Source organism: Leopardus geoffroyi, chromosome E1, assembly GCF_018350155.1.
Source record: "Leopardus geoffroyi isolate Oge1 chromosome E1, O.geoffroyi_Oge1_pat1.0, whole genome shotgun sequence".
In the NCBI taxonomy this organism is placed as follows: Eukaryota; Metazoa; Chordata; class Mammalia; order Carnivora; family Felidae; genus Leopardus; species Leopardus geoffroyi.
Window position 1 is genome coordinate 22,706,236 of NC_059330.1, and position 14,442 is coordinate 22,720,677.

Consider the following 14,442-nt stretch of genomic DNA (forward strand, 5'->3'; position numbering starts at 1 on the left):
CTTAGTCAGGAAGTAAAAAGTCAGTGTGTCGATCTATTTATTTTTCCAAAAACAAACAGTATGGATGGGGAGTGTGGGGGAAGACACCAAAGTGTGCTGGGAGGCAGGGGGAGCCATCCATGGTTACATATTTAATCGTTTTCTGTGATGCTCAAGGGTTGTTTATGTTGTAGAGTCTTCCTGAACTCCTTTTTTTTTTTTTTAAGTTTATCTATTTTGAGAGAAAGATAGAGAGGGGCAGACAGAGAGGGAAAGAGAGAATCTCAGACAGCCTCTGCACTGTCAATGGGGCTTGATCTCATGAACCATGAGATCATGACCTGAGCCAAGACCAAGAGTCAGACACTTAACTGACTGAGCCACCCGGGCACCCCTAGTTGTCCTGAACTTCTAATGGAATAGGCAGACAACAGCTAGAGGAGGAGGATGGGGAGAGAGGTCTCTGGATGTCTGTGACCAAAGAGTGACCATGCCCTCTCTTGCAGGCACTGCTTCCCCTGGCTTTGGAGGGCACAGATGTGGGCAAGGTGAAGGCAGCCCATGCCCTGGCAAAGATCGCTGCCGTGTCCAATCCAGACATCGCCTTCCCGGGGGAGCGGGTGGGTGCTGGTGCCGGGGCAGCGGAGGGGTGGGGGAAGGGGGCATTGGGAGGAGTCTCCTTTGCTCCTAGGGGCCTTTGCACCCTACCCCAGGCCTGGGAGGGGGCATGGTGTTGTCACAGAGAGGACAATGAATTGGAGGTGCCTGGCTCTGCCTCTGACTAATGGGACTGTCCTCTTGGAAACTCAGTTATCTCATCTGCAAAGTAAGGAGAGTAATCCTGCCTCTCAGGGTCATTGTAAAGCCTGAGTCAGACAGTGGGTGGGCAAGGAATTCGGAAATTCGAAAGCCCAGCATCTATTGATGTTTGGGTCTGGGGGAACGCGGTCTCCACCCAACTCACTCCTTGACCCCTCCACACAGGTGTATGAGGTGGTGCGGCCCCTCGTGAGTCTTCTGGACACACAGCGGGATGGGCTTCAGAACTACGAGGCTCTCCTGGGCCTCACCAATCTGTCTGGGCGAAGTGACAGACTCCGGTGAGTGGGGTGGGGAGAGAGCAGCGGGGAAAGATGTGCCCCTTGCAGGGTTTGGTGGAAATTTCGTGTACACACCCTGTGTGCTTTCCTCTGAGGACAGGATCGAAGGCAATGGGCAGAAACAACAGTGGGAGGGTTTCGAGTTAGCACATAGTGAATGTAGGAAGGCAAAGGATATTATTTCTTTCTGATGGAAGTAGTAAAAAAAGATATCCAGATGGATGGGTGGGGATAAAACAGATTCCTTCTTGGGAGCCAAGGAGACGGTGGAGAGCTTTGGGTTGAGATTCTTTCAGTTGGTTGCAAGTGGCAGAAAACTCAACTCAGAATGGTTTAAGCATAGAGGGGATTTAAGGACTCATGTAAATAAAAAGCCTGGGGTGACCAGAGCAGCTGCAGCTTGATACAAGGGTTACAAAGCTTCCCCACCTCCCCACTTTTTCTTTACCACTTTCCCTACTTTTCCCACGTTCCTACTTCTGTCCACTTCTGCCTGTGTTGTCTTAATTATCAAATGGGCTCTTCCCCTCGATTGTGATCACAAGGGTTGCTCCAGACCTCACATCTTCTGGGCTTCATAGCCAGCAGGAGAGAGAGAAAGACTCTCTCTTCTGCACCAATAATACAGAAGAATCTCCAGCCTGGTGACATGTTCACCCCAGACCCCATTGCTATGGCCAGGATGTTATGCTATCATTTAGCTTATGCCCTTTGGTGCCTCTCCTGGAGCTGGGGGTGGGATTGATGTTGTCCAAACCCTGATGAGGGCGTGGGAGGGAACCACCAGCAGGGTGGAGTGGCCCTTGGATGGCCCAAAACTCCAAATGCTCACTCCAGAGGACTCAGTCGCCTCCCTTCCTCCACCTCTCAAACCCTAGGCAGAAGATCTTTAAGGAGAAGGCCTTGCCAGACATTGAGAATTACATGTTTGAGAATCACGACCAGCTGAGGCAGGCGGCCACTGAATGCATGTGCAACATGGTATTGAACAAGGAGGTGAGGTGGGCTCAGGATGGGAATGGGGCAGGTGAACCCAGGAACCCCTGAATCTCTCCCAGATTGCAGTCCTCTTCCCTGTAGGGACCCTGATTGGAATATATGAACCAAGGAGACAAAGAAAAACACACAAAGTAGTATTATTCCTAGCTGGGGCTTGACCCCACAGTTTGGGCCAGCCAAGGTGGAAGGTTCCATTTCCCTAAGTTATTTATGTCAGAATAATCTCATAACAGAGAAGAATATAAGACCAGAGTATTTTAGAGATCAAAAGAGGCTAGACCACTTACATTTGTTGAAGCTCCACATATATAAAAAAATGAGAGAAAACACGGTTGTACAAACAACTTTAGAATATTTTAAATGTTAACAGTTTAATGAACTATTGCTGTTTCTATGGAAATTGCAATGCACTATAACTGTGTTCTTCACAGAGTAATTACAGGATTTATAAAAAATAAAATGAATTCAGAACATGCCAATGGCTTCATGGTCCAGTAATGGAGACCAATTATAACCATATGGTAAATGAATGCCTTCTTTCCATCCTGCCAGAGTACTGCTATGCCTGTAGGGATAACGTCATCAGAGGTAACAGTAGGGCCAAAGTCTGAGGCCCTTCATGAACATGAGGGCCAGGCCATGCGTGAGACCCCTGGTTTCCCTTGATTCTTAACTCAGGTCTTGGCTCTTCCCACTGGTATACTAGGAAAACCCAACCCATGAAAGCCTGTTGAAGTAAAAAATAAATTTTTTTTTCAATATATGAAATTTATTGTCAAATTGGTTTCCATACAACACCCAGTGCTCATCCCAAAAGGTGCCCTCCTCAATACCCATCACCCACCCTCCCCTCCCTCCCACCCCCCATCAACCCTCAGTTTGTTCTCAGTTTTTAACAGTCTCTTATGCTTTGGCTCTCTCCCACTCTAACCTCTTTTTTTTTTTTTTTCCTTCCCCTCCTCCATGGGTTTCTGTTAAGTGTCTCAGGATCCACATAAGAGTGAAACCATATGGTATCTGTCTTTCTCTGTATGGCTTATTTCACTTAGCATCACACTCTCCAGTTCCATCCATGTTGCTACAAAGGGCCATATTTCGTTCTTTCTCATTGCCATGTAGTACTCCATTGTGTATATAAACCACAATTTCTTTATCCATTCATCAGTTGATGGACATTTAGGCTCTTTCCATAATTTGGCTATTGTTGAGAGTGCTGCTATAAACATTGGGGTACAAGTGCCCCTATGCATCAGTACTCCTGTATCCCTTGGGTAAATACCTAGCAGTGCTATTGCTGGATCATAGGGTAGGTCTATTTCTAATTTTCTGAGGAACCTCCACACTGCTTTCCAGAGTGGCTGCACCAATTTGCATTCCCACCAACAGTGCAAGAGGGTTCCCGTTTCTCCACATCCTCTCCAGCATCTATAGTCTCCTGATTTGTTCATTTTGGCCACTCTGACTGGCGTGAGGTGATATCTGAGTGTGGTTTTGATTTGTATTTCCCTGATAAGGAGCAACGTTGAGCATCTTTTCATGTGCCTGTTGGCCATCCGGATGTCTTCTTTAGAGAACTGTCTATTCGTGTTTTCTGCCCATTTCTTCACTGGGTTATTTGTTTTTTGGGTGTGGAGTTTGGTGAGCTCTTTATAGATTTTGGATACTAGCCCTTTGTCCGATATGTCATTTGCAAATATCTTTTCCCATTCCGTTGGTTGCCTTTTAGTTTTGTTGGTTGTTTCCTTTGCTGTGCAGAAGCTTTTTATCTTCATAAGGTCCCAGTAATTCATTTTTGCTTTTAATTCCCTTGCCTTTGGGGATGTGTCGAGTAAGAGATTGCTACGGCTGAGGTCAGAGAGGTCTTTTCCTGCTTTCTCCTCTAGGGTTTTGATGGTTTCCTGTCTCACATTCAGGTCCTTTATCCATTTTGAGTTTATTTTTGTGAATGGTGTGAGAAAGTGGTCTAGTTTCAACCTTCTGCATGTTGCTGTCCAGTTCTCCCAGCACCATTTGTTAAAGAGGCTGTCTTTTTTCCATTGGATGTTCTTTCCTGCTTTGTCAAAGATGAGTTGGCCATACGTTTGTGGGTCTAGTTCTGGGGTTTCTATTCTATTCCATTGGTCTATGTGTCTGTTTTTGTGCCAATACCATGCTGTCTTGATGATTACAGCTTTGTAGTAGAGGCTAAAGTCTGGGATTGTGATGCCTCCTGCTTTGGTCTTCTTCTTCAAAATTACTTTGGCTATTCGGGGCCTTTTGTGGTTCCATATGAATTTTAGAATTGCTTGTTCTAGTTTCGAGAAGAATGCTGGTGCAATTTTGATTGGGATTGCATTGAATGTGTAGATAGCTTTGGGTAGTATTGACATTTTGACAATATTTGTTCTTCCAATCCATGAGCAGGGAATGTCTTTCCATTTCTTTATATCTTCTTCAATTACCTTCATAAGCTTTCTATAGTTTTCAGCATACAGATCTTTTACATCTTTGGTTAGATTTATTCCTAGGTATTTTATGCTTCTTGGTGCAATTGTGAATGGGATCAGTTTCTTTATTTGTCTTTCTGTTGCTTCATTGTTAGTGTAAAAGAATGCAACTGATTTCTGTACATTGATTTTGTATCCTGCAACTTTGCTGAATTCATGTGTCAGTTCTAGCAGACTTTTGGTGGAGTCTATCGGATTTTCCATGTATAATATGTCATCTGCAAAAAGCGAAAGCTTGACTTCATCTTTGCCAATTTTGATGCCTTTGATTTCCTTTTGTTGTCTGATTGCTGATGCTAGAACTTCCAACACTATGTTAAACAACAGCGGTGAGAGTGGGCATCCCTGTCATGTTCCTGATCTCAGGGGAAAAGCTCTCAGTTTTTCCCCATTGAGGATGATGTTAGCTGTGGGCTTTTCATAAATGGCTTTGATGATGTTTAAGTATGTTCCTTCTATCCCTACTTTCTCAAGGGTTTTTATTAAGAAATGTTGCTGGATTTTGTCAAAGGCCTTTTCTGCATCGATTGACAGGATCATATGGTTCTTATCTTTTCTTTTATTAATGTGATGTATCACGTTGATTGATTTGTGAATGTTGAACCAGCCCTGCATCCCAGGAATGAATCCCAGTTGATCATGGTGAATAATTCTTTTTATATGCTGTAGAATTCGATTTGCTAGTATCTTATTGAGAATTTTTGCATCCATATTCATCAGGGATATTGGCCTGTAGTTCTCTTTTTTTACTGGGTCTCTGGTTTAGGAATCAAAGTAATACTGGCTTCATAGAATGAGTCTGGAAGTTTTCCTTCCCTTTCTATTTCTTGGAATAGCTTGAGAAGGATAGGTATTATCTCTGCTTTAAATGTCTGGTAGAACTCCCCTGGGAAGCCATCTGGTCCTGGACTCATATTTGTTGGGAGATTTTTAATAACCGATTCAATTTCTTCGCTGGTTATGGGTCTGTTCAAGCTATTTCCTCCTGATTGAATTTTGGAAGAGTGTGGGTGTTTAGGAATTTGTCCATTTCTTCCAGGTTGTCCAATTTGTTGGCATATAATTTTTCATAGTATTCCCTGATAATTGTTTGTATCTCTGAGGGATTGGTTGTAATAATTCCATTTTCATTCATGATTTTATCGATTTGGGTCATCTCCCTTTTCTTTTTGAGAAGCCTGGCTAGAGGTTTGTCAATTTTGTTTATTTTTTCAAAAAACCAACTCTTGGTTTTGTTGATCTGCTCTACAGTTTTTTTAGATTCTATATTGTTTATTTCTGCTCTGATCTTTATTATTTCTCTTCTTCTGCTGGGTTTAGGCTGCCTTTGCTGTTCTGCTTCTATTTCCTTTAGGTGTGCTGTTAGATTTTGTATTTGGGATTTTTCTTGTTTCTTGAGATAGGCCTGGATTGCGATGTATTTTCCTCTCAGGACTGCCTTCGCTGCGTCCCAAAGCATTTGGATTGTTGTATTTTCATTTTCGTTTGTTTCCATATATTTTTTAATTTCTTCTCTAATTGCCTGGTTGACCGACTCATTCTTTAGTAGGGTGTTCTTTAACCTCCATGCTTTTGGAGGTTTTCCAGACTTTTTCCTGTGGTTGATTTCAAGCTTCATAGCATTGTGGTCTGAAAGTATGCATGGTATAATTTCAATTCTTGTATACTTATGAAGGGCTGTTTTGTGACCCAGTATATGATCTATCTTGGAGAATGTTCCATGTGCACTCGAGAAGAAAGTATATTCTGTTGCTTTGGGATGCAGAGTTCTAAATATATCTGTCAAGTCCATCTGATCCAATGTATCATTCAGGGCCCTTGTTTCTTATTGACCATGTGGCTAGATGATCTATCCATTTCTGTAAGTGGAGTGTTAAAGTCCCCTGCAATTACCACATTCTTATCAATAAGGTTGCTTATGTGTGTGAGTAATTGTTTTATATATTTGGGGGCTCCTGTATTCGGCGCATAGACATTTATAATTGTTAGCTCTTCCTGATGGATAGACCCTGTAATTATTATATAATGCCCTTCTTCATCTCTTGTTACAGCCTTTAATTTAAAGTCTAGCTTGTCTGATATAAGTATGGCTACTCCAGCTTTCTTTTGGCTTCCAGTAGCATGATAAATAGTTCTCCATCCCCTCACTCTCAATCTAAAGGTGTCCTCGGATCTAAAATGAGTCTCTTGTAGACAGCAAATAGATGGGTCTTGTTTTTTTATCCATTCTGATACCCTATGTCTTTTGGTTGGCGCATTTAATCCATTTACATTTAGTGTTATTATAGAAAGATACGGGTTTAGAGTCATTGTGATGTCCATAGGTTTCATGCTTGTAGCGATGTCTCTGGTACTTTGTCTCACAGGATCCCCCTTAGGATCTCTTGTAGGGCTGGTTTAGTGGTGACAAATCCCTTCAGTTTTTGTTTGTTTGGGAAGACCTTTATCTGTCCTTCTATTCTAAATGACAGACTTGCTGGATAAAGGATTCTCGGCTGCATATTTTTTCTGTTAAGCACACTGAAGATCTCATGCCAATCCTTTCTGGCCTGCCAAGTTTCAAAAGAGAGATCAGTCACGAGTCTTATCGATCTCCCTTTATATGTTAGGGCACGTTTATCCCTTGCTGCTTTCAGAATTTTCTCTTTATCCTTGTATTTTGCCAGTTTCACTATGATATGTCATGCAGAAGATCGATTCAAGTTACGTCTGAAGGGAGTTCTCTGTGCCTCTTGGATTTCAATGCCTTTTTCCTTCCCCAGTTCAGGGAAGTTCTCAGCTATTATTTCTTCAAGTACCCCTTCAGCACCTTTCCCTCTCTCTTCCTCCTCTGGGATACCAATTATGCGTAGATTATTTCTTTTTTAGTGTATCACTTAGTTCTCTAATTTTCCCCTCATACTCCTGGATTTTTTTATCTCTCCTTTTCTCAGCTTCCTCTTTTTCCATAACTTTATCTTCTAGTTCACCTATTCTCTCCTCTGCCTCTTCAGTCCGAGCCGTCGTTGTTTCCATTTTGTTTTGCATTTCGTTTAAAGCGTTTTTCAGCTCCTCCTGACTGTTCCTGAGTCCCTTGATCTCTGTAGCAAGAGATTTTCTGCTGTCCTCTATACTGTTTTCAAGCCCAGCGATTAATTTTATGACTATTATTCTAAATTCACTTTCTGTTATATTATTTAAATCCTTTTTGATCAGTTCATTAGCTGTTGTTATTTCCTGGAGATTCTTCTGAGGGGAATTCTTCCGTTTGGTCATTTTGGATAGTCCCTGGAGTGGTGCCGACCTGCAGGGCACTTCCCCTGTGCTGTGGTGTATCACTGGAGTTGGTGGGCAGGGCCGCAATCAGACCTGATGTCTGCCCCCAGCCCACCACTGGGGCCACAGTCCGACTGGTGTGTGCCTTCTCTTCCCCTCTCCTAGGGGCGGGATTCACTGTGGGGTGGCGTGGCCCATCTGGGCTACTTGCACACTGCCAGGCTTGTGGTGCTGGGGATCTGGCATATTAGCTGGGGTGGGTAGGCAAGGTGCACGGGGGCAGGAGGGGCAGGCTTAGCTCGCTTCTCCTTAGGTGATCCACTTCAGGAGGGGCCCTGTGGCAGCAGGAGGGAGTCAGACCCGCTGCAGGAGGGTTGGCTCCGCAGAAGCACAGCGTTGGGTGTTTGCTCCGAGCGAGCAAGTTTCCTGGCAGGAACTGGTTCCCTTTAGGATTTTGGCTGGGGGATTGGCGAGGGAGATGGCGCTGGCGAGAGCCTTTGTTCCCCGCCAAACAGCTCTGTCCTCCCGGGGCTCAGCAACTCTCCCTCCCTTTGTCCTCCAGCCTTCCTGCTTTCAGAGCAGAGCTGTTCACTTATGACCTCCCAAATGCTAAGTCCCGCTTGCTGTTGGAACATACTCTGTCCGGCCCCTCCGCTTTTGCCAGCCAGACTCGGGGGCTCTGCTTGGCCGGCGGGCCGCCCCTCCACCCTGGCTCCCTCCCGCCAGTCCGTGCAGCGCGCACCGCCTCTCCGCCCTTCCGGCCCTCGTCCGTGGGCCTCTCGTCTGCGCTTAGCTCCGGAGACTCTGTTCTGCTAGTCTTCTGGTGGTTTTCTGGGTTAGTTAGGCAGGTGTAGATGGAATCTAAGTGATCAGCAGGACGCGCGGTGAGCCCAGCGTCCTCCTACGCCGCCATCTCAAAAAATAAATTTTTAAAAAGCTAAACGGGGGGGGGCGCCTGGGTGGCTCAGTTGGTTAAGGGTCTGACTTCGGCTCAGGTCATGATCTCGCAGTCCGTGAGTTCGAGCCCCATGTCGGGCTCTGTGATGGCAGCTCAGAGCTTGGAGCCTGTTTCAGATTCTGTGTCTCCCTCTCTCTCTGACCCTCCCCTGTTCATGCTCTGTCTCTCTCTGTCTCAAAAATAAATAAACGTTAAAAAAAATTTTTAAAGCTAAACAGGATCCACCAGGGAGCTGGCCTAAGGCTGGCCTGGAGGGCTGGCAGCCATGTGGGAGAAAAGAGTGTATCCAAAGAAAGTCGGGGGAGGGAGAGTGGGGGAGAAGGAATAGGCTTCCCCTGGGAACATCAGCTGCTGTGACACCCCAAAATCAAAATATACAGTGGTCCCATCAAGAGAGAAATTCATTTCTCACTCACCTCATTTCTTGCTTACATTTGGATCTGCTGGCTTGCTTCTAAGCAATGACTTGGGATCCAGGCTTCTTTGACCATCGAGAACTAGCCCCCCAACTGAAAAAGAACTGTCTCCCTCTCTGCCACTCTGGGAGTGGTCTCCATTTGAACAGGGAGTGAGCTTCTGGGAAAGGCACCTGTGGTGCTCCACCATGGTGGCCTGAAGTGACACGTATCACTTCCTCTCACATTCCATCACGAGCACTGGCTTATGGCCACATCGGTGGGGAATATAGCTGCTTCCAATCACCACTGTGCCCCATGAGAGGGGACTGCAGTGACTATCTCTGCCATACTCTCGCCTCTGAGGACCTCTGCCCCAGCTTCAGTGAGATGCGGGTCACAACCTGCTGTGACTGACCTTAGACCCCTTTCAGAGCTCCACCTCTAGGAAACCTGACCCGACAAAATGCCCTTAAATTTGACCAACTGGATTTTACTGTGGAGCAGACGGTGGGGGGGCCAGTGAGCTCTGAGACATGTCAGGGCTCTGAGGCCCAGGAGGCTCTTCTGGCTTTAGGGCCCTTGGGAAGCTCATCCTTCACCCATTGAATGGTACAGCAGCTCTTGCTCTGTCCCCTGCCCTTGCCAAGCCCCTGTACCTTCCGGGACTGCAAAGCCATTTTATGGCAGACCCCGAAGGCCCATCTGTTGTGGGAGAAACATTCCAGGCTTCCCCAAAGGGAAGTGAAACACGACTCTTTGGGCAACACCTACCATCCAGGAGCCTGTGCCCTTTCCCCTGATGTGGACAGCCAAGTGCAAACAGAGATGGCGGCACACGCTCTATGGGGGAATCCCTTAGTCTCTTTAACCTTTTAGCTGGAGGAGTTTATTGCCCCTTTCTCCAGTTAATCAGAGAAGACTTCCTGGGGGAGGTGGCATGGGTGAGCTGCTCAAAGGAAAGCTCCCAAGGATCTTAGGTCAGAGAACACGGCTTCCAATGCCTCTTTCCCTCTTCACGCTGGCAGGTGGGGGCGTTTTTTTGTTTTTTCTCTGAGCCCTGTACCTGCCTCCCACAGGTACAGGAGAGGTTCCTGGCTGATGGGAATGACCGGCTGAAGCTGGTGGTGCTGCTCTGCGGAGAGGACGATGAGAAGGTGCAGAACGCGGCCGCAGGGGCGCTGGCCATGCTGACAGCAGCACATAAGAAACTGTGCCTCAAGATGACCCAAGTGGTGAGAGCGGGCCCTGGGGGTGGAAAGGGGACTGTCTTGTGTGGTCCTCTATGGGGAGGCCGGCCTCTGTGGTAACACTTCCCAGGCCCCTGGGTACCTGTTCCTACAACCTAAGAAGGAGCGTCTATACCATCTGGCCCCCTACCTCCACGGCTGGGACTCCCAGGTGTGCTAACTCAGGTCCCTCCCACTGTACCTTCACCCACTGCCTTTGGTGGTGCTTACAGCTCATTAGTTCAGAATGATGACGAGGATGGCCACAACACTAATTACTGTGGGGGGGCCCCCGAGCTCCCCGAGAGGAGCATGGATGTGGTTGGGGTGCCACAGGGAGCTGGCGGTTGGGCAAAGAGATGGCAGATATTCTCACATGAACGCGGTAATCAGATCCTTCGGTGGGACTGTGGCCATCTCAGCAAAGTGGTATAAACACAGCTGCGGACCCAGCCACGCAAGGTGCAGATGTCTTTAGCCCACCAAACAACCTAGTTTGTAGGTGTCATCTCCACTGAAGGCAAAAACTGTAAACGTCTTGGTTCAAATGTACTCAAGTCTGCTTTAAAGGAAGGCTCTTTTAGACAGTTTGTGGTGGTGGTGGTGGTGGTGGTGTGTGTGTGTGTGTGTGTGTGTGTTCCACAGGCGCTTATGCTGCCTGGCACCAGGGAAGGGTCTCTCAGCTGGATGGAGCTCATCCTGGTTGGTCCTTGGGCTTTAGCATTTCCCCGTAAGGCAAGTTTCTCAGAACTGAGAGGTGTGTGAGTCACCTGGAGGGCTGGTGAAAACGCTTTCCCTAGGTATTCTGCATCAGTAGATGAGAGGTGGGGTGCCTCCAGCCTGAGGACCACACTTTGAAACCGCTGCCCCGAGGTGGCCTCTGCTGAAGTCACTGGTCACACAACATCTGTCCCACAGGGTGCTCTGCGACTCGCTCACTTACCATGCTGCAGACACTCCTCTAAATGTTTACATCGATTAAGTTGTTCCATCCTTCCAACAGCCCTGTGTGGTGGATATGGTTATTATTATCCCCATTTACCGGTGAGGAACACTGAGTGCAGAAAAGTAACCCACTCAAGATCACATCGCCGGGTAGTTGGGAAGGGATTGGAATCCTTCAAGATTGTTGACCCTCTCCTGGCCACTTCTTCCTTCCGAAATCTTGGCTTCATTTCTGTGCCCGGGGAGCACTGGCACCAGACCTGTTATCAGTTACCGATCAGCATTCAACCTTCCCCCTGAACTCTACCGCAGCTAGCTGAATTTTCCTTTCCTTTCCTTGTGGTGCGCTCGGTGCAGAGTTTACCAAAATCTGCTTAGAAGCCGAAGAGCCAATAATTAGTCTGTCCTTTCCCCCTGTGCCTGTCTCCCCATCTGTGAGTGGTGCCTGTGGGAAGCTGCCCCCGTTGACAAACGGAGGGTGAAGTAATAAGTATACGAGGAAGCAAAGGGGAAATCCTTGGACTACTGCATAAAATCATAATCCCCATCCACGCCTCCTTGTTGAGCACTTTACTGTGCTCCGGCCACCATGCTAAGCAATTTCTTGCACCATATCACTGCATCAGAACAATGTGAAGAAGTAGGTATATTAGATGACAGAGGGGCTCTCGAGACTGGGAGAGGTTCAAAACTTACCTAAGGTCACGTTTGGTTAAGGGGTTGAGCTGGGACCTGAACATTGAACTCTCTGACTCCAAGACTCATACCAATAAGTCTCCTACTCTGCTGCTCATGTGTGTCTGTTGAATGTTGTAAAGTCAAGCCTCCTGGTTCTATGCTTAGCTCCAAATCTGTCTTCTGGGCCGATCAGAATGGTCTGGAGTCCTGTCTTCCCCACGCACAGTAGCTGGGTTGCTTCACAACCGGGAATGGAGGAGAGAGATAGAGGAGGGATGGTGGAGTGCAAGCCCAGGGCATGCCTGGTGGTCATATCTCTAAGGGCACTGGGTTAGCAAGGGGTGCCTGGGTGGCTCAGTGGGTTAAGCATCCAACTTCAGCTCAGGTCATGATCTCACAGTTCATGGGTTCAAACCCTGCGTTGGGCTTTGTGCTGACGGCTCAGAGCCTGGAGCTTGTTTCAGATTCTTGCATCTCCCTCTCTCTCTGCGCCTCACCTGCTCACTCTCTCCTTCAAAAATAAATAAACATATATAAAAAAAGAAAATATTGCATTCTTAGCAACTATAAGAATATTTGTGGTAAGTTATGCATTGCTCTGAAAAAATTAAGAAGCCTATGTAAGGACATGATTCCTGCAAATATGAGCCAGAGGAGAAGAGCAGACAAAAACCAAAATTTATGCCTGGGTGGCTCAGTCAGTTGAGCATCCAACTTCAGCTCATGTCATGATCTCATAGCTCGTGAGTTCGAGCCCCACATCATGGTCCGTGCTGACAGCTCGGAGCCTGGAGCCTGCTTCGGATTCTGTGTCTCCCTCTCTCTCTGTCCCTAACCCACTCACATTCTGTTTCTGCCTCTCTCAAAAATGAATAAACATTAAAAAAAAAATAAGGGCACCGTTGCCAAGAAGCAGTCATTGCCCATGTGCTCAAGGCTAGAATTCTCCTTTCTGAACACTCTCCATCCCCATTCTAATTAGGCATGCAGTGGGCCTGTCCCTTTACTTCTCAGATGCTTAAGAAAATAAATGAATGGGTGGATGTTCATTCTCTACTATTCCCAGATGTGTGACCATAGCTAAGTTACTTCCACTTCCTAGACCTCAGTTCCCCCACTTATAAAATGAAATGGATTGGACTATGTCAAGTTCCTTTTAGTTTTCTAATTCTTGCCCTGGCTCTGGTAAGGAGATGGGCATCAGCCAGCTAGTCCCAAGGGGCTCAGATAGGCATAAACTGAGTCCCAACAGATAACCAGACATGTGCTTGTCCTTTCAGAGCCCAGAATCTGGGCCTTACCAGCACCTTCGGTTTATCTTGTCCCAAATATCCAGTCTCTGTGCCTCCACTGATTCCTCCAATCCTTCTTTATCCACAACTCCCCTCCAGACAACTCAGTGGTTGGAGATCCTCCAGCGGCTTTGCCTGCACGACCGGCTGTCAGTCCAACACCGGGGCCTGGTCATTGCCTACAACCTGCTGGCAGCAGATGCTGAGCTGGCCAAGAAGCTGGTGGAGAGTGAACTGCTGGAGATCCTGACTGTAGTGGGCAAACAAGAGCCAGACGAGAAGAGGGCAGAAGTGGTTCAGACAGCCCGGGAATGTCTCATCAAGTGCATGGATTATGGCTTCATTAAACCAGTGTCTTAGACAGGGGCCCACAGGGCTGCTAGGGCTGGTTCTGTACTATGAAGAGTCCTAAGCTGAGAACTCCTGGGGTGTCAGTTCAGCTAGGGATCATAGCAGTGACAATGAAGTCTCCATATAAAAGAAAAGACTTGACTGTTTCTTGAGTTGTCAATCTTCCTCTTTTCCCTAGGGAAGTTTGGATGTTTCACTGGCTGTCTTGCTCCCTTTTACATCTGTCATGTTCCAAAAATCCCTAGAATGATTTTCATCAGTGATTGGGAAGACAAGTTGGACAATTCTTTCTGTACCCATTCCCAAAGCCAGGATAATGGGCTGAATTCTTTGTATTTTGGAAAATGGATTGTGTGGTAAGGTAGGACCTAATGGGTGTGTGAATATAAAGGTTTAGTGCTGATCTATCTGGAAGTGGAGCTGTGCTGGTTTTCATAGCCTGTCTCGCATATGTTTGAGTAAGACTGCCTAGAATTGCATGTTTCAGCTGCAGTGCCCAGCCCCATGCCCAGTCCCATCACTCAGCTGTGATGGAAATACAGTTTATGTTCAACAGCCTGATATGCATTTTTGCAATTTGCTTGGGAAAACCATCCCAGCAAGATGGGCATAATGAGTACAAATAAGATAAACTCAGAGTACTTTAAGAAAAGAAAGTTGATTGGCTCGTATAGCTTGTTTATCTAGGAAAAGTTTGACATTGTTAGATCCAGGGTTTAAATGTTGTCACCAACATTACTTTCTGTGTGGGTATCTTTCTCTCTCTCTCATACTC

At 46.6% G+C, this 14,442-nt stretch overlaps 1 protein-coding gene across 3 annotated transcripts in view; it reads left to right on the forward strand.

Annotated features, from left to right (window-relative positions):
- Positions 1-14,074, forward strand: part of UNC45B (unc-45 myosin chaperone B) — a 35,324-nt gene extending 21,250 nt beyond the window's left edge. For all 3 annotated transcript variants that reach the window (XM_045488133.1, XM_045488131.1, XM_045488132.1), the window contains exons 16-20: positions 486-599; positions 964-1,079; positions 1,958-2,075; positions 10,252-10,407; positions 13,416-14,074. In XM_045488133.1, coding sequence (XP_045344089.1) covers positions 486-599; positions 964-1,079; positions 1,958-2,075; positions 10,252-10,407; positions 13,416-13,676 — 765 coding nt within the window. In that variant the 3' untranslated portion in view covers positions 13,677-14,074. The remainder of the gene's footprint in view (positions 1-485; positions 600-963; positions 1,080-1,957; positions 2,076-10,251; positions 10,408-13,415) is intronic.
- The last annotated feature ends 368 nt before the right edge of the window (positions 14,075-14,442 follow it).